This window comes from Caretta caretta, chromosome 2 (assembly GCF_965140235.1).
Source record: "Caretta caretta isolate rCarCar2 chromosome 2, rCarCar1.hap1, whole genome shotgun sequence".
NCBI lineage: Eukaryota > Metazoa > Chordata > Testudines > Cheloniidae > Caretta > Caretta caretta.
In genome coordinates, this window is record NC_134207.1 from 70,157,230 (window position 1) to 70,177,278 (window position 20,049).

The 20,049-nt window shown below is 41.8% G+C and overlaps 1 protein-coding gene across 2 annotated transcripts in view; it reads left to right on the plus strand.

The window, feature by feature from the left end:
• The window catches only part of TCEA1 (transcription elongation factor A1), a 61,506-nt gene that overhangs the window by 21,731 nt on the left and 19,726 nt on the right, over positions 1–20,049 (plus strand). Inside the window, exons 1-3 of one of the 2 annotated variants that reach the window (XM_075125223.1) lie at positions 235–306; positions 2,140–2,245; positions 15,123–15,210. In XM_075125223.1, the coding sequence (XP_074981324.1) occupies positions 2,155–2,245; positions 15,123–15,210 (179 nt within the window). In that variant the 5' untranslated portion in view covers positions 235–306; positions 2,140–2,154. Of the gene's footprint in view, positions 1–234; positions 307–2,139; positions 2,246–15,122; positions 15,211–20,049 lie in introns of those variants that run through there. The other variant, XM_048840667.2, reaches the window with a different exon arrangement.

Genomic DNA, 20,049 nt, shown 5'->3' on the forward strand with positions numbered 1-20,049 from the left:
ATGCAAAAAAAAGTAAGCCTATTAAAAGCAGTATGAGAAATATACATTGCATTAATGGCTTAAATGACTCAAAGTAAGAGTAACTGAACCTTTGTTAAAATTTGGCAATAAAGACAGGATAGCATTATATAAGCAAGGTTGGTATTTTTTTTTTTTTTTAGCAGAAAGTAATCTGAGATCAAATTAGAAAACTGTATTAAATTTTTTTTGGCAGATGTTTCAGTTTTGGAGCAGGAGGAAGAGGGGAAATTGGAAAAATATCCCTCTACATCGATAGATCCCTGAATAACTTGGGAGTATATTAAAGTAAGAAATACCAAATTATTGTGCTAAATTGAGATTATACCCCACCCACTAAGTTATAAAAGGAATGGATTGTAGAAGAATCTCTTCCTAACACTGTAGGTGGCAGTTGCCCTTGGAGTTTTAGGAAACTAGTTTATTGTGTATACAATATATAAGTCACAAAGGACAGAATGTTTGTAAAATTCTTTGTTGTCATATTTTAGGATCCTCTCCATCAATATTTTAGCTTTTCTCCAAGCTATTTGCCGAAGGGTGGGATTTTGTAAGGCAGTGGTTTTCAACCGTTTTTCATTTGCAGACCCTAAAAAATTTCAAATAGAGGTGCGGACCCCTTTGGAAAGTCAATGTGTGGTCTGCAGACCCCTACCATAGTAGTCTTAGATTGAAAAGTGACTGAGCAGAATTCAAATGTTGCAGGTCCTTGGCACGGCATTTGATGCAGCCTGAGAAAGGGCACTAAACTGGGCATCTGTGATAATGACAACGCTTCTGGGCTTTGACCTGTAGGTGGGGGTATTAACATGCTTTTGGTTGATCAGAAAAATGGAATGCCTTTTCTGGGACATGAAACTTTATTTTCATTAGTCACCTTTCATGGACCCCTTAGACGTAGCCTGCAGACCCGCAGTGGTCCACGGACCACAGGTTGAAAGCAACTGTTCTAAGGAGTCTAAGTGACTTAGGAGCACATCTCATGGGAAGTAAATGGGATTTGTGCTTTGAAGTTACTTAATTGCTTGTGAAAATCCCACCTAAGATCTACTGAACTAAATTGATCAAATTTATGAAATTCATAATTTCTAACACTATTCAAACATCTATAAATCATTTTAATATTTTAAATTTTTGACAAGCCATTTCTGTAATTTTGGTTGCATAATAGCTTTCATTGTAAACACCCTCTCTTATAGAATTTTTTAACTTTCCTCTTTTCAGGCTGAAATACTCAGTAGTCTGTCTGAAGATGAATTGTTCCGGGAAATTTGAGCAATAGTTCTTAAGCTGTCTTTGAGGGCAAGGAAACAGACAATAAACATGGCCTTTTAAAAACAGTTTTCCAGTCAAAATGGAAAACAGTGGGAATTATCTGTTGGCAGCTACAATATGCCATTGATTACTAACAAGTATAAATATTGAAACTTGGGGACACTATTGACATTTTAAATGTACGTTTCTTAAATTACTTGTTCCTGAGAAGTTTCTTGGCTCCCTAAAATGAGAACATCAGTCATCATACAGCCTCATAGAAAAGGTGGATTTCTTTATGTTCATAGATATGTCTATGCATGTTGTCCCATCTCTTGTACTCTGCCTTTATCACTCTTGTGAATAATAAGGGTACTGAAATATTATAGGATCCTGTGCTGTGAGAGCAGATTTCTAATACACTAACATTGCCTCAAAGGAGCTTTAAGTGTATCGGGCAACATAGCAGTTAAAAAAAAAAAAGTCATCCTATAGGATAACGTCAAGTGACGCAATTTCTATTTTCCTGTTTTAGAATGGACCTCTATCTAATATATTGAATGATCCCCCCCACCACTTAAACCATAAAACATACGTTTTGTTCCAAGTGAGCTTTTTTTTCTTGATTGCATGCTCCTTTCAAGAAAAGTTTATTAATGTGTTTTATCAGTATCAATGTGCAGGATGTCTTGTGAAAATCAATTCAGTAAGGATTTGCAACTTAATAAAGTAATTTCAGTCAACTTCATAGGGATACAACTGACTTGATGCTTAGATTTTTACCATGCATTGTCAAAATGCAGCTTAGCTTTTTGTATCTGTTAAATGTCTTTCACAAATTGTGATGTATATCCTTTTCTGTTGCAGTCCACAAGAATTGGAATGTCAGTGAATGCAATACGCAAGCAAAGCACAGATGAAGAGGTTACATCTTTAGCAAAATCTCTCATCAAGTCTTGGAAGAAGCTGTTAGGTATGACTGCAAAAAGCTTTTTAACAATCTTCCTTCTCCCTCAGGCATTTAATCATTTGTATTGTGGGCATTATAAACTATTGCCACCATTTTGATTCTTGGCTCACCAGTTCTCACATTCAGTACTGAAGTTTTTTCTGTATCATTTTCATTTTCCCTGTGCCCTCTATCACTGCATTACTCATGGGTCCCCTTAAGGGCCATAGTCAGTGTAGCTTCATTGGGATAATGAGTTACTAAGAACAGAGCAGCATGAAGCATGGCTCTGTGACATGACTAATATCTATTGGACAGTCTCACTGCTTGCTACTGAACTAAATGCCAGAGTGGCCTTATTGCAGCATTAAAACCTACTGACCTTTTGTTTGTCTGGATCAACTATTCTCTGCCTTCCAAAGTCTTTACAGTACTTGTACATCAAGGTGTTAAAGGGTTTTAATCTAAACTGTCTGTGGGTCATAAACTATAGGAAAGGAAAAGACAAAAATCAAAAGTTGACTTAATGCTATTAGTATTATGACTAGTACATAGCTCCAATCTTATCATAAGAAAACTGAAGTCTAACTAGTTCTGTGTGCCTTGTGCTCACTCTCTGAAACCTCAGTATTCATTAAAGGCACTTGAATAAAGTGAATGGAACTTAAATAGTATTCCTTTAAATATTGTGTACTAATTATTAACACATCTAAGGAAATTATTCTTGCAACATTTTTTATGCCAGGACAAATCACATCACTGTCATCTTAGTGCAGTTTTAAACACCTGAAACTGAAACTCATGAACCGTGTTTATTTGGAACATTGCTGATAATACATATAACTTATTCGTGGCTTCATCTCACATTCACATAAACTTAAGTTTAGGGAGTTTCTTCTGGTAGCTTAATATTTAAAATGTGAGGTCTGCTTTTGTTTTACAGAAATTACAAGAGCTGCTGGATTAATAGAAGTCTTTTCAGTTTAGACAAGTGTGCTATGCCAGCTGTCATCCAAGTTAGCTAGCTATACATTTCAAGGAAATCTAATCTCATCACCTTCGCTCTTTTCTAAATGATTGCAGGAATGGTTTGGCATCCGTTTTAGAAAAGTGTTTCAATAAAAAATGACAAATTATGGGAGTCTTCTTAATGGGGGTGGTTCTAAAGTAAAGGCTTATATATGCTGAATTAAAACATGAAACAATATATAGGACTCTAATACCTGGTTGAGCAGGCATTTTGTGAAGGCAGAAGTACAGCAAGTGTTCTGGTGAACAAGCTTCTAAAATCATGTCCTGTTTTGTTATTACCAAGAGATGTACTTTACCAATAATTTGATCTGATGTCACTGGTAAATGTAACCTAATAAACTCAAATGCATATATTTTTGTATGCCTTTATGTCAATATGAAACTTAGTGAAGTCTTCCATGTATTTTGTCTACTTGTTATGTAAAACTGGAATTTGATTCCGTAAAAAAAACAACTGAGCAAAATGCTGGTAAATACTAAGAGAACAATACAAAATGGTTTTGTTTCTTATTCAAAATGTAAATTCCTGCTGTTCTGATATAAATAAATTAAAAATATACCCTTCCTTCCAAAATTTGTTACAAATTATTAGTAAATTATCCCAATCACTAGGCAACAAATTATATTTTCTTTATCATTTTCAGTGCAAACCTACAGAATGTGCTAATATTTTTTTCATTTCAACCATCTTAACTTTAATCTACTTTTCCAGTGACATGTTCCTCCTTTTTCAACAATCTCAAAATATCCTGGAAAGCCAAACTTTTTTGAGGAGAGAAATATTTTTCAATTATTGTGAAGATGTTTTCCCCCATCTAATACAAATAATTAATTGGAAAATATTCTGAAAGAACTGATAGCTTCCACTGGGATTTTCCTCAGGATCACAAAGCTGGAGAAATATTTTTAAAAACAAACCATAGATAAGCTAGAGTTGTTCTTATTTCTCCTAAATTTTAAATTATGTTGAGATTTTTAATTACTAGAGATCAGATTGACTACTCCAGGAGTATATTGTCTAATGTCTACTAACAAGTAGGTGTAGTAGATCTCTTTTGTTAATGAGGTTTTTTGAAGAAATGGGAAGGTCTTGGACATACTTTAGAAATTGGGGGAAGATCTTAGATAGATAATAAAAATGCTGATTAATCACCAGTTCATAGTCTGATGAATATAGCTTTAAAAATAAACTAATACATTGCAATTCTGACAGTGAAGCAAAGATTTTAACAGTAAATAGGATGAGATTTCAAATTACAATGCAGAAAGTGACGATAAAATGTATTTGAATTTCAAATTTTGCACCAAACTTCTAATTCCCCCGGCCTTGTCTGAATGTAATATACCTTACATTTTTGTCCCATATATTTAAGAGTACTCCTAATATAGATAAATAGTTCAGAGGACATCTATGTTGTCATTTCTTGATGTGACAAAAGACATAAATGGAAGATTAAAAATTCTCATAAATTGAAGAAAATATTCAAAAATAGTAGCAATAAGGATAAGAAAAAGTCAGCTGACTGGAGCACTGGTAATTTCAGACTCTCCATAGTAAGCAAACATTGCAACTTTTGGCATCTACTTTGTAGCTGTGAGACTAGCTACTTTTGCCTAAATCTGACCCACAGAAAGACTGAGTAGTGTAGATTTCAGAGTAACGACATGCCAGGCTTTAAAGTTTGGCAAAGAGCTTCTTGATTAAATCAAAGCAGAAATAGTTTCTAGAACATAACAAATGTTCCTTTGGATTCAGTGTATTTGTTCTGCTTGTCTTTACCAATCCTTACCTTGATAGTGACTGATTTTTAAACATTAGAATATATTGAGACATATGAAAGTGTTTCTCTTTAGAGGAAGAATTAACCTATTTCTATGTGCACTTTGAATACAGTAGAATCTCAGAGTTACGAATACCAGAGTTACGAACTGACCAGTCAACCACACCCCTCATTTGGAACTGGAAGAACGCAATCAGGCAGCAGCAGAGACCCCCCTTCTTCCCCCCCACCAAAATGCAAATGCAGTACCAGTACTGTGTTAAATGTAAACTACTAAAAAAGGGAAAGTTTAAAAAAAAAAAAAGATTTGACAAGGTGAGGAAACTGTTTCTGTGCTTGTGTCATTTAAATTAAGATGGTTAAAAGCAGCATTTTTCTTCTGCATAGTAAAGTTTCAAAGCTGTATTAAGTCAGTGTTCAGTTGTAAACTTTTGAAAGAACAGCCATAACATTTTTTTCAGAGTTATGAACAACCTCCACTCCCAAGGTGTTCATAACTCTGAGGTTCTACTGTAAGTTCAATAAAAGATCATTTTTACTACCATTAAAAATGCTAGCTGGCTACAATTCTGGCATGTAACTGTACTGATATCAAATGACACTAAAGTTTTGAAGAATTTGAAAACTGATAGCAAGAGTTTGTACTGGTGGTAATTAAAACTGAATTTTTTTTCTGAGATGGAGAGATGTGACCACACTGTATCCAGAACCCCAATTATTATTATTTCAAGAGTAATGTGTGTAATTGCACCCATGTATCCTGTCGGGTCTATTAAAATCACTTCTGTATGTGAAAACATAGCATTGATCATGCACAGAACTGACTCGATCACCGATTTCCTTGATCATAGTGTGAAAATCTTGTTTCTCAGGCATACCAGGGCGAATGTTGGTTCACTGCTATAAACTCCAACTCATTATTGGAATTTAAAATTAATTACATTGTTGTGCACTGTAGAGTTGTGTAACTGGGCCAAGAGGGTGGAAAAGTTAGGGACTTCATTTTGTGTTGGCATTGGTTTTGATTTTCACAGAAGAATTCAGAATACTGTATGTCAGGCTGTTGTACAAATTATTTCAATTATGCTGTTTGTAGTGCTTGTAAAACAGGGTATCGTCAAAGACGGCAACACAGGTGGACAGCTGTTAACTGTTCTGAGCGCTGAAATCTTTTGAGAGTTGTTAAGTTCAAAAATTCTGTTATAAACATCTTTTTACTTGACAGGTTGTGTATACTTTGTAAATTAAACATTTTTTTGGAACTTTTAAAACTTCTTTTGGAATGAAGAGAGAACCTAAAAGAAATCAGGTGTGGTTCTGAACCTCAAAGAATAATCAAAATTTCTCTTGATGAGAACCACATGAAGTGTGAAAACAAAGACTGGTTACAATATTTTTGAAGCTTGGTTAGTAGACTCTCAGGTGGTGGCTTCCGAGCATCTTCTGAAAGGAGACTTGATGCAAGATCAGGACAAGATCAGTCTTTACAAAGTGCAGATAATGGTTGGAAGACCTTAGAAGCTACACAGGCCAAGTGGATACAGTTCAGATGAACATGCAAACTGTATTACTGGAGGTCATAAAAATCTTTCAGCCATGTGATGAGAGGAAAAAATTCTTTGCAAGTAATGACACTTAATTGATATTATTTTATAGCAAATACCATGAAGTATCCTAACCTGCAAATATCAGGTTAGATTTCAGGATGTGTTTTACTTTCTTTGATCCAGACAATTTCTTTTAAGAATGTGTAAAATCTAAATATTCTACAATGCAGCTTGAAATTCCAGAGTTATTTTTATTGAATCCTGAAGGTACCTATCTGGAAAAAAAATGCAGGAACTTTTAGAATACATTTATAGGGGCTCTGTTTAATTATTTACTGGGCTGGAGGTGCACATTATTGGATAATTGTAAGATACATTTTATTGCCCTTAATGAAACTAAGAATGGGGGGAGAAAAAGTTTTTTGAAATGAATGCAGAATAAAAGTTTAAATGTTTATGAACTAGCAGTTTTGTTTCTTCTGAGTTTTTCTTCAGGGGTGCAAACAGAAGAATAATTGTAGTACTAGCCAAATCACACGTAAGTTGAGTGATTCCAAAGCATTCTGTATGTAAGATCCTTACCTTATGTAATGAATCGGACTAGATTATGTAAAGGACGACACTTACCAATTTTCTCCAGTAACTTTATTTTGAACAAAACCAAATGCCAATTATATATCCTTGTGTTTGTAACTTTTTTACTATCGGCAATACGTGTGTGTGTGTGTGTATATATAGACATCAAATAGAATAAAAACTTCTGAAAAGCTTCTGAATTCCCATAGAAAGTTTGACCTTTGGAGGGAAGGGCCTGTTGTGACTATTGCTCAAGTGAATAATTACATAACAAATAGACAAGGTAGGTGAGGTAATATCTTTTCTTGGACCAATTTCTGTGGGTGAGAAAGACAAGCTTTTGAGCTTCCAGAGAGTTCTTCAGGTCTGGGAAACTTAATCAGAGTGTCACAAGCTAATGTTTGAACAGATTGTTTAGCATAAGTAGTTAACAGACATTTCAAGTGACCATTCAAGTTGAAGTGGCCGGCTAACACCCCTCCACTCATAAAAAGGAAAAGAAGAGGGGGGAACTGCTGCGGGGTTGGGGTTGTTAGTGGATTAGAGATTGTTGTAATAAGTCATAAATTCAGTCTCTCTATTCAATTCATGATTTTTAGTGTCTAGTGAAGTTATGAATTTAAGCTCCCAGGCTCGTCTTTTAAAAGGATTGTAGAGGTTTCCTTTGATGAAGAGGTCTGAGAGGTCAGATACAGAGTGTTCATTTTGTGAAAAACGTTTACTGACAGGTGATAGGGTGTTTTTGTCGTCTATCGTTTCCCTGTATAAGTTCATTCAAGAGTGTAGTGGTTGTCTGATTTCACCCACATAGTTACTATTGAGGCTTTTATTGCACTGGATGAGGTACACCACACATTGTGATAGGCATGTGCAGGACTCCTGGATCTTGAATGTTTGGGAGGGAGGTGTTGATCATTGTAGCAGTGGAGATATGTCTGCAAGTTTTGTATCTGTTCTGGCAGGGTTTGATGCCGCTTTGAGTTGTCCTGATCTGCAGGGAGCTTGGAGAGGTTGGAGGGTTGTTTGAAGGCCAGAAGGGGAGAAAGTTGTAGGTGTATATATACCTTAATACACACTTCACCAAACAAAGACACTCCACAAGAGAAGTAGATTGCATCATGGAGTGGGCTTCCCAAATACCCCAAGAGAACCTGCTTCAAAATCAGAAATAAAACCCCCTCTGACTGCACACCTGCAGTTGTCACCTACCACCGAAACTGGAGCCCATATGAGGTATCATCAAACTACAGCTCATACTCAATGGGGATCCCATCCTGAAAGAAATCTTTCCCTAATCCCCTCTTCTGGCCTTAAAACAACCCCCGACCTCCTATACATGCCTATCACAACAATAGCAACTATGTGAGTGAAACCAAACAACTACTATACTCTTGAATGAATTTACACGGGAAAATGATAAAAGACAAAAACACCCTATCAGTTGTGAGTAAACGCTTTTCATAGAGTGATCACTCTCAAACCTCTGTCCTCATCTTCAAAGGAAACCTGCACAACACTTTCAAAAGACGAGCCTTGGAGCTTAAATTCATAATTTTGCTAGACACTAAAAATCATGGTCTTAATAAAGACACTGGATTTATGGCTTATTACAACAATCTATAACCTACTAACCGCCCCTGCAGCTCTTCCCTCCCTCCCTTTCCTCCCTCTTACTGGAGAGTTGTTAATGAGCCACTTCAGCTTGAATGGTCCCTTGAAATATGTGTTAACTACTTATACTAAACAATCTGTTCAAACCTTGTATTTAGCAGTGACAGGGCAGGTCTACGCTTAAAATGCTGAATCAGTGCAGCTGTGCTGCTGTCGTGCTTAAGAGAAGATGCTCCTACACCGATGGGAGAGCTTCTCCCGTCGGCGTACTTAACCTCCCTGAGAGGCGGTAGCTGTGTCAATGGGAGAAGCTCTCCTGTTGACATAGCACTGTCTGCAGTGCGGGTTTGGTCAGTATAAATGTGTTGCTCCGGTGTGTGGATTTTTCACCTTGTCCTGTAGTGTAGACCTGGCCTTAATTTCCCAGTCCTGAAGAAGAGCTCTGTGTAATCTTGAAAGTTTTTTTTCTCTCTCTCTCCAACAGAAGTTGGTCCTATAAAAGGTATTACCTCACTCACCTTGTCTCTCTAATATCCTTGGACCAGCATGGCTACAACAACGCTGCATACATGACAAATAGTTAATTTGTTTTTTCTCCCCAGCATTCTTGAGTCCTTTTTCACACCGCATATTACATCTGCAAACTACCCTGTGTAAATTAAAATGTGTAATTACAAAAAGAATCATTCAATAATACAGCCTGGATTTCCAGTGAGGAAGCATAGTTTATATTCCTGCAGACAATGGGTATGTCTACACAGCAAAGAAAAACCTGCAGCTGGCCCATGCCAGCCAATTCAAGCTCACGGGGCTGGGGCGGCAGGGTTGTTACATTGCTGTGTAGACTTCTGGCCTCAGACTGGAGCCTGAGCTCTGGGACCTTTCCACACGGCAGATGTTTTCTTTGCTGTGTAGACATACCCAATATAGCTACTGATATCTGCACCACAGAAAAAGGGAGGTAATATGTACGATGAAAACCAGTCCTTTTACTCTTGTGTCAAAACATCTCTCCTGGTTTTGTCTTTTTATAAGGAAATCTTATAAACCATACCAGACAGACTTTCCTGACTCTCATATTTCATCATCTGGAATTTCTTGCTCTATTCCTGCTTTTCTATGATGCTCTTCTCTCACAGCTTCTTATTTCTCAAAGTGCCACTACAATATCTTTTCTCCTTGGATGTAAATTGCTGACAAATGAAATTACTTGTATATTGTCTGTTTCAAGATTATTTCATTAGTGCTTGCGGGAATATTAAAATATGGAGGGCATTTTTTAAATTGTCAGCCACCACTCTCACCTCCACCCACCTTCCTTATGTAAAGTGACAGTTAAGAAAGTTTCCCAGTCTGCTGCTGATGTATCAGAGAATTATGTGTGAATCACTAACCTGTGGGCATGGCTATCCTTGTGAGTTAGAGCGCATTAAAGAAGCCCAGTGTGCTCTAACTCATGACCTGTCCACACTGGCAAGGCACGTAGAGCGCTCTGACTCCGCGGTAGAGCGCTCCTGGTACTCCACCTCGGTGAGTGGAATAACGTTTGATGCGCCCCCACTGGAGCGTTGCAGCGCCAGTGTGGACGCCCTGGTCTGTTAATGCGCTCTGATTGGCCTCCAGAAGTGTCCCACAATGCCTGTTCTAGCCACTCTGGTCATCAGTTTGAACTCTACTGCCCTGCCATCAGGTGACCAACCATCAGACCTGCCCTTTAAATTCTCTGGGAATTTTGAAAATCCCCTTCCTGTTTGCTCAGCCAGGCGTGGAGTGCTCTCAGCGCATCTTTCCAGGTCACCATGCCTCCACACACCTGCCGATCCCCAGTATGGAGCAATGGCGAGGTGCTGGACCTCATCAGTGTTTGCAGGGAGGAAGCTGTCCAGTCCCAGCTGCGCTCCAGCCTAGGAATTACGATGTCTTCAGGCAGATATCAAGGGACATGATGGAAAGGGGCCATGACCGGGACGCACTGCCATGCAGGGTTAAAGTGAAGGAGCTGCGGAATGCCTACCGCAAAGCCCGCGAGGCAAACAGCCGCTCCGGTGCTGCCCCTGTGACCTGCCGTTTCCACAAAGAGCTGGACGCGATACTTGGAGGCGACCCCACCTGCAGTCAGTACCACCGTGGACACTTCAGAGCCCAGTTCAACAAGGCTGGAGGAGGAGCAAAGCGGGAGCAAGGGTGCTGAGGTGGAGGAAGCTACCCCGGAATCCCTAGATGCATGTAGCCAGGAGCTGTTCTCAAGCCAGGAGGAAGGTAGCCAGTCGCAGCGGCTGGTGCTTGGGGAAGGACAAACACCAGAGGTGGTGCCCGGTAAGTGGCTTTTATTTTGGGAAGGAAATTGTTCAGTTCAGGCTCTTGGGGCGAGGAGGGTTAGGGCTGCATGCATGCCTAGATGCGGAATAGGGCGTTGATGTGCTGTCTCACATCATGGTAATTGGCCTCAGTGATCTCTTCAAAGGTCTCAGCCAGAACTTGGGCAATGCGCTTGCTCCGGTTTCTTGGGAGAACCACTGTGGTCCTTGTCCCAGTCAGGCTAACATGTCTGCGCCGCTGTGCCATGAGGGGCTGGGGGACCATTGCTGCACACAGGGCATTGCATATGGGCCTGGGGCAGAAGCCACATTGTAGTAGAAGACCCTCCCTTGCTTCCCAGATCGCCCTCAGCAGCGAGATATCTTCCAGGACAAACTCCTGTGGAAAATATGGGGACAGCGTTCAGTATAGGGGCCCCCTGCAACTGTTGGCTCTCCCCAAGGCACAGAAACCCAGAGGACAGTACAGCCATGAAAGAATCATTCCCCCTGGACCCTGTGCTTACTCACCATTTTGGGGCTCCCGTGGGTTGTGTGTGCTCGCTTTGGGACAGGCAAATTCTGCTATTGTGTACACTGTGTTCGTCCTTAAGTATGGGGGAATCATTGGTCTGTCTGGTGTGAACAATGCTGCCTCTGTTAAGTGTTGCATTTTGCCTTTACGGATGCAACCTTGAGATCTCAGCCGTCCGTGTTATCACCGGCCGAGAGGCTGCAAAGACTCAGGAAGAGGCTACATAGAGGGAAAGAAGACATGCTGCATGAAGTAATGCAGCAGTCAACGAGAATCTAAAAGCGCAGGAGTGGAGGGAGAGTGAAAGGAGGATCCACCAGCAGAATGCGGATTGCTGGCACAAAAGCGCGGAGCTCCGGCAGCAAAGCACGGATCGGCTGATAAGCATCCTGGAGCTCCAGGTGGACTCGATCCAGGTGCTCATAGCCATGCAGGCAGAGCACTACCATGCCTGCCCCACCCCTGCAGCCCGTGTCCCAAGACTCTTTCCCCTGTGCCCCCATGTCACTTCCAACCCACTTTCCCCAACAGCCGGGTTCTTATCGCCACCAGCTGTCTCCAACACCTGTAGCTTCACCACCCAGCCCTGAAAACTACGACCCTTACCCACTGCACTCAACCCCCATCACCATGCAGTATAGCCATCCTGAAGTGCAGCACTCATTGCACAGCACTCCAGACAGGAAGGCTGAGTATAATAACAGGACATACACAAATCTGTAATTGTACCGTTCCTCACCCCACCCCCTTGCTTTGTCTGTTTCCAAAGCAGTTGTGTTTCTTTTCAATAAATGGATTTTTTGGCTTTGAAAACATTCTTTATTATTGCATAAAGTAAAAGATACCTTAGCCCAGGAAAGCAACAGGCACTGCAAGTAAGCGTAGCAAACATGGATTCCTACTAACATTGGAACCACTGCACTTCACTCCTGTGCAAGGCAGCAAACCTTATTGGTGGCTTTCAGCCTCAAATTGCTCCCTCAAGGCATCCCTAATCCTTGCAGCCCCGCGCTGGGCCCCTCTAATAGCCCTGCTCTCTAGCTGTTCAAAGTCAACCTCCAGGTGTTGAACCGACGAGGTCCATGCCTGAGTGAATCGTTCACCCTTCCCTTCACAAGTGTTATAGAGGATATAGCAAGCGGATATAACTGTGGGGATGCTGCAATCGGCCAGGTCCAGCTTCCCATACAGAGAACGCCAGCGGTCCTTTAAACGGCCAAAAGCACACTCCACGGTCATTCTGCACCGGCTCAGCCTGCTGTTGAACTGTTCCTTGCTGCTGTCAAGGCTCCCTGTGTAGGGTTTCATGAGCCAAGGTGTTAAAGGGTAAGCAGGGTCTCCAAGGATCACAATGGACATTTTGACTTCTGGGAAAAAAGTCCCGGCTTGCAGCTTCCTGTACAGGCCAGTGTTCCGAAAGATGCGCGCATCATGCACCTTTCTGGGCCAGCCTGCGTTAATGTCCGTGAAACACCCCCGGTGATCCACAAGCGCTTAGAGAACCATAGAGAAATACCCCTTCAGATTAATGTACTCGGAGGCTAGGTGGGCTGCTGCCAGAATTGGAATATGCATCCCATCTATCGCCCCTCTGCAGTTAGGGAAACCCTTTTGTGGAAAGCCAGCCACAATGTCATGCACGTTACCCAGAGTCACAGTTTTTCTGAGCAGAATGCGATTAATGGCCCTGCAAACTTGCATCAACACAATTCCAGCCGTCAACATCCCTACTCCAAACTGGTTAGCGACTGATCGGTAGCTGTCTGGAGTTGCCAACTTCCAGATTTCAGTAGTCACCCACTTCTCCACTGTCAGGGCAGCTCTCAATCTCGTTTTCTTGCGCTGCAGGGTGGGGATGAGCTCATCACACAGTCCCATGAAAGTGGCTTTTCTCATCCGAAAATTCTGGAGCCACTGCTTGTCATCCCAGACTTGCATGACGATGCTATCCCACCACTCAGTGCTTGTTTCCAGAGTCCAAAAGCAGTGTTCCACGGTGATGAGCATGTCCGTGAACGCGACAAGCAATCTTGTGTCGTATGCCTTACTTGAGTCTATCGTCGGAGTCCTCACTGTCAGTTTGGATCTTAAGGAGTAACTCAACTTCCAAACATGATGTGCTGGTGAGACTCGTCAGCATATTCCTCAGCAGTTCGGGCTCCATTCCTGCAGACTGAAAGGGAAGGCAGAGCGCGCAGCACAAAAAACGTTGAAAGATGGTGCCAAATATGCACAGAAGCAGAGGGATTGCTGGGATGCGAACCGATGCATCATGGGGCGTTGGGACAGGACCCAGAATGCCCTGCACCCTCCCACCCCCTTCCCACAAGCCACAGCGCCAGAATGGGAAGAGGTGCTCTGTGGGATAGCTGCCCATAATGCACCACTCCCAATGCCGCTGCAAGTGCCACAAATGTGGCTACGCCACTGCATTTGCAGTTGACAGTGTGAACACACTGCAGCGCTTTTCCTACTGCGCTCTCCGAGGGCTGGTTTAACTCAAAGTGCCCTGCATCTGCAAGTGTAGCCATGCCCTGTGATATTATAGAACCAAAGCATTAGAAGGAACCGTAAGGGTCGTCTAGTCTAGTCCCTGGCCAACGAGCAGGATTTGTTATGTCTAAACCATCCATGACAGGTGGCTGTCCAACCTCTTCTTGAAAACTGGCAGTGAAGGAGCTTCCACAACTTCCCTAGGCAGTTTATTCCATATCAATATAACATGAGATTCATCCAGTGAAATTGTAGGCCAGTTGGTGGAAAAAGATGACAAAGTGCTAATACAACTCTAAAATTCCTGGTGAAAATATTCATGCAGTTGACGGTAGAGAATGTAAGAATGGGTGAGGTTGTCTGAATATATAGAATATTTCCTGTTTATACATCAGATAAGTGTTCTTTAGTTGCTATGGTGATTACTTATCTCTTCATACATAAAAAAGGGGAAGGGTCAGTTTTCCTTCTATATGAGAAATGCAAATGTTGTGTTTTAACAGTGTGCTTGAATAATGACTAGTTTTCAACTTTTTATGGTTTTAGTTTTCTTGATAAATAAATATATATTGTGGGTTTTCTTTTATTTTAATCTTCAGGACTTTTAAAATACCACTTCTTCTATTTTAATGCAGCATCTATTGTATTTGGATAATTTTATGTTTTCATTTCTGTTGTCTTCATTCACGGTGATGAGTTTTAACTAAGTTAATTCATTTTTTTATTTGATAGTCTCTTAAACCTTTGATCCCCTAGTTTTTTGTTTGGTCTTGTCTGTGTGGACTTAACTATAGAACTGTATGGTGCTTTAAAAAAAAAAAAAGCACTGAATATGTGGTAGTTTCATTCTAATCATCAGGACAGAGTTTTCAAACTTAGATGCCTCAATAAGTGGCTTGATTTTCACAGGTATTGAGCACACTCAAATTCCATCTTATGGAAATAAACTACATTGCATTTAACTTATACTTGGCTGCTATTTCTGTCCTATAAGAGGCAATGTTTATTTCATGGTTTGTACATTTCCAGATGGACCGTCAACTGATAAAGACTCTGAAGACAAGAAAAAGGAACCTGCATCTTCATCACAAAACAGTCCTGAAGCAAGAGAAGAAAGGTATTTGAACCTGTCTGTGTGTGTGTAATATAAAATGAACTAGCACAACAGATGAATTATTAATGTGAAGAATCAGTTTCTTCATAGATGCTTTCCTAAATATTTAATTTTTGTACAAGTATCTCTGGGACTAGGGAGGTCTGCCATGTTCTTATATCAAACACGTAATCAATGTCTAAAAAGTGGTGATGCCTGCACTGTCATCAAGGTTGGACAATCAGTGTAGATCAGAATAGTCATCCAGGTCTTTTGTGGTGGGGATGAAGGTAAGTCAATTCTGCTGTTAATAATATGAAAAAATGGCAGGTGATTAGCCACAATATGGGTCAGGTAGTCAAAATATCCATCCTGCCTGCTGATGTCATCTATTTAACATTCTTACTCTACAATACTAGGAGTCTTAACAATAACCAGCCTTTTTTAATCAGTATCTTACATTTTAGGTAGAAACTAGGGCTGATAAGCTATTAAAAAAATTAATTGCACAATTAATCGTGCTGTTAATCGCACTGTTTCAACAATAATAGAATACCATTTATTTAAATATTTTTGGATGTTTTCTACATTTTCAAATATATTGATTTCTGTTCCAACACAGAATACAAAGTGAACAGTGCTCACTTTATATTTTTTTTATTACAAATATTTGCACTGTAAAAATGATAAAAAGAAATAGTATTTTTCAATTCATGTCATACAAGTACTGTAGTGCAGTCTCTTTATTGTGAAAGTGCACACCCTGTTTGGGTATTGGATTATGCCCTGGACTCCGGGCTTCAAAGTTTGTGGTTCCTGCCTGCATTCCTTCTTGGTCAGTGATAACCACCTATGCTGCTTATACTATCTCGGGGAAAGCCCACATTGTAGCAAGGTGCATGTCAAGGTTCCTTCCCCACTCTGAACTCTAGGGTACAGTTGTGGGGACCTGCATGAAAACCTCCTAAGCTTACTTTTACCAGCTTAGGTTAAAACTTCCCCAAGGTACAAACTATTTTACCTTTTGCCCTTGGACTTCCGCTGCCACCACCAAATGTCTAACCAGGTTTATTATTGGGAAAGAGCCGTTTGGAAACGTCTTTCCCCCCAAAATCCTCACCAAAACCTTGCACCCCCCTTCCTGGAGAAGCTTTGATAAAAATCCTCACCAATTTGCATAGGTGACCAGAGACCCAAACCCTTGGATCTTAAGAACAATGAAAAGAAGCATTCAGTTTCTTACAAGAAGAATTTTAATAGAAGAAAAGGTAAAAAAGAATCACCTCTGTAAAATCAGGATGGTAAATACCTTACAGGGTAATTAGATTCAAAACATAGAGGATCCCTCTAGGCAAAACCTTAAGTTACAAAAAGACACAAAGACAGGAATATCCATCCCATTCAGCACAGCTTATTTCCTCAGCCATTTAAAGAAATCAAAATCTAACGCATATCTAGCTAGATTACTTACTAAGTTCTAAGACTCCATTCCTGTTCTGTCCCTGGCAAAAGCATCACACAGACAGACAGAGATGCTTTGTTTCTCTCTCCCCCCCAGCTTTTGAAAGTATCTTGTCTCCTCATTGGTCATTTTGGTCAGGTTCCAGCGAGGTTATCCTAGCTTCTTAACCCTTTACAGGTGAAAGGATTCTTCCTCTGGCCAGGAGGGATTTTAAAGGTGTTTACCCTTCCCTTTATATTTATGACAGCGCAATACCTGCCCTTTGTCCCCCCACCATACCTGGGAAGGGTGGGAACTTAGGAAGCACCTAATGGAAGAGCTATGAGACCGCAATTGGACCTGGGCCCAGGGAACCTCTGCTCCATAGATCAGCCTTACTCAGCAAGCAGTGCGCCTCCTGCCACAAGGCCCGATTCAAGAGTGAAGAAGTTTCCTGCCCTACAGATAGGTCAGTGGGCCTTGTCAGGAGAGCAAGGAGCATTCTCATAAGCATGAGGTTGTCGTCCTCTAAATCCACTTTGAAGACATCTGATATAGCCCTGCCTAAACCAGGCAAGTCTAAAAGCTTCAACCCAAGAGAACTTAAAACATCTTAAGTCTCAGGGGCATGTGACAAGTCGAGGGCTCCATCAGCACCAGATTGTGATCTGCTGGCACTGGGGCCTCTGGTAGTCCCAAACACAATCCTGTGGTGCACCTGACCGACAAAAACTGGTCACTGAGAGCACTGGTTACCTTCGGTACTGTCTTTGCCTTCAACTGCTGTGGCGTAGATTCTTTACTGCGACTCTTTTGGTTTGGGCGGACAAGACCCCTCTTGCTTGGGAAGGAGTTGAGATCTGTGCTCCTCCTGCGGATATCTTTGCTTTCCAGTCTCAGTCTCCATCAAGTCCTTCCTTGAGAGAATATATAACTCGGCTAGGGGAACTGGCCTTTGGGAGAAGTGTCTCCCCCATTCCATCTTTGGGCTTTGACTTCGAATAGCATAGTTGGTACTGCTGTTGAAACCAGACGTGGCTTTCTTCCCATCGGTACATTCTGAGCTGTGCAATGAACTGTTGTTCCCTCTTCCACAACACACCTTCCTGGTCGGAGAACCTTTGACCAGCTTGGTACCAACCTCCACTTCATCACCTGATGACAGGAACTTGAGAGCTACAAACCACTAAGGGTATGTCTACGTAGCAACTGGATGCTCACAGCTGGCCCATGTCAGTCAGCTTGGGCTGCGGGGTCGTTTCATTGCAGTGTAGACTTCAAGCCTAGAAGTCTACACTGCACTGAAACAGCCCTGCATCCTGAGCCCTGTGAGCCTGGGTCAGCTGGCACAGGCCAGATGTGGGTTTTTCATTGCAGTGTCGACATATCTTAAGTCTAATGCCTCCCGAACCCCATGCACCCTTTGAGGGTCATCTAGCACCGTTTTTGAACACCTGGAGTGCAAAAACAATGGACAAATGGGTTCAGAATGTCATCCATTCTAGTTATTCAACAGAGTTTGCATCCTTACTTGCTTCCCCAGCACCCTCTTAGGGGCCACTCTCATGAGAACATTTTCAAAGAAGAAGTGAAATCCCTCTTACAGTGGGGAGCAACAGAACAGGTTCCTCTTCAGTACCAAGGGAGAAGTTTTTACTTGACATACTTCCTAGTACCTAAAAAGGGCTGTTGGAGACCCATTCTCGACTTCTGCCATCTGAACTTTTTTATTCGCAAACTCAAGTTTCACATGGCCATGTTGGTAACTATAATTCCATCCCTGAAAAAGGGTATGTGGTTTACAGCTCTCAACATGGACACCTGCTTTCACCTGGGCATCCACCCTGCTCACAGACGCTTTCTCAGATTCCTGGGCTCTGACTATTTTCAATAAAGAATGTTCACTTTTGGTATTGCTCTTACCATCTCCAGTGTTTTTACCAAGGTGTGCTCTGTAGTATCAGGTCATATAATTGTGCAATGTTGTGGTTTCACAGTCTTCCCCTATGTCAACGATTGGCTCCTTGTCACCAGGTTACACTAAGAGGACCATGTGTCAACTTTGACAATGCTGCAACTTCTCTCCTCTTTGGGAATCAGTATAAATGCTGAAAAATCCATCCTCACCCTTATGCAGACTTTAGACTTCACTGGAGGCATTGTTAAATTCAGTCATGGCAAGGGCTTCCCTGCAGAGGGACAGGTTTCAAGCTATGAACAATATCATAGAACAGGTCATAAGCAACCCCCAAGTGCCTGTCAAGACCTCTGTCTCTCTCGGAGGCCATGTGGCCTCATGTACTTATGTCATGTCATTTGCAAGGCTCCACCTTTGTTGCCTATAAGCATGGCTTCAAATCATATACTCTCCATATTTACAGTCCTTAAGCATCATAGTGACTGTTCCCACCAAAGTGATATTGTCCCTGTTATGGTGGAAGAATCCCTGCCAGGTATGTGTGAGCATTCCCTTCCTTGCCTATGTACCGGACAGGGTGATTGTTACCAACGCATCCCTGTTGGGTTGAGGAGCCCATGTGGACAACCATACAGTACAAGGCACCTGGATATAACAAGAATCCAGGATGCACATTAATTTTCTAGAGCCGTAAGCAGTTTGAAGGGCTTGCGAAGCCTTTCTCCCATTCATTCAAAGTCACTATGCCCTCGTAATGTCGGACAACATCAAAACTGTCTTTTGCATCAATAGACAGGGAGGAGCGAGATCCTTCCCCTTGTGTGCAGAAGCAGTCAGTTTGTGGAACTGATGGCATCAGCCATCAGATTACCCTGTTGGGAGTCTACCTCCCACAAAACCAGAATGTGCTAACAGATTCAGCAGATTCTTTGCTGTTAGTGTGGAGCAGGGTGTCGTGGGGTGTATGTACCCCACCTTGGCCCAGCAGCAAAAGGGGTAATACAGGCATTGCCGGCTGCTGCTGATGGCATCCTCACAGCAGCTGGGAGGATAAAAGGGCTGAGAAGTAGAGGGGAGTGGCAGCTACCCGGAGAGTGAACAGGCTGGAGAAAGGAACGCCTGTTAGTAAAGTGCTAAAGAGCTGCCCAAGGACAACACCCCAAAAAGGGATGAACGGACCAACAGACTGAAGAGCCTGCAGAGGCCCAGGAGAAGGTAGGAAGCAGCTCAGGGCACTGACAGAGTTGGCGAACTTTGATCTTGCTCGTCTATCTTGAGGGCCCTGAGCTGGAACCCAGTTAAGTGGGTGGGCCAGGGTTCCCCTACCAATCACTTGACGGACCTGAGATCAGAGAGGATTTTCCAGATTCTGGAGTACCAGGAATAGACTGACAGTCCCGCTGAGCTGAGTGAGCCAGTGACCACACTCTGCTTGGCCAGGAGGGGCACCATTGCATTGACATACCACCTCACCAAGGGTCTCCCTTGGCACCCCAAGTTGGGC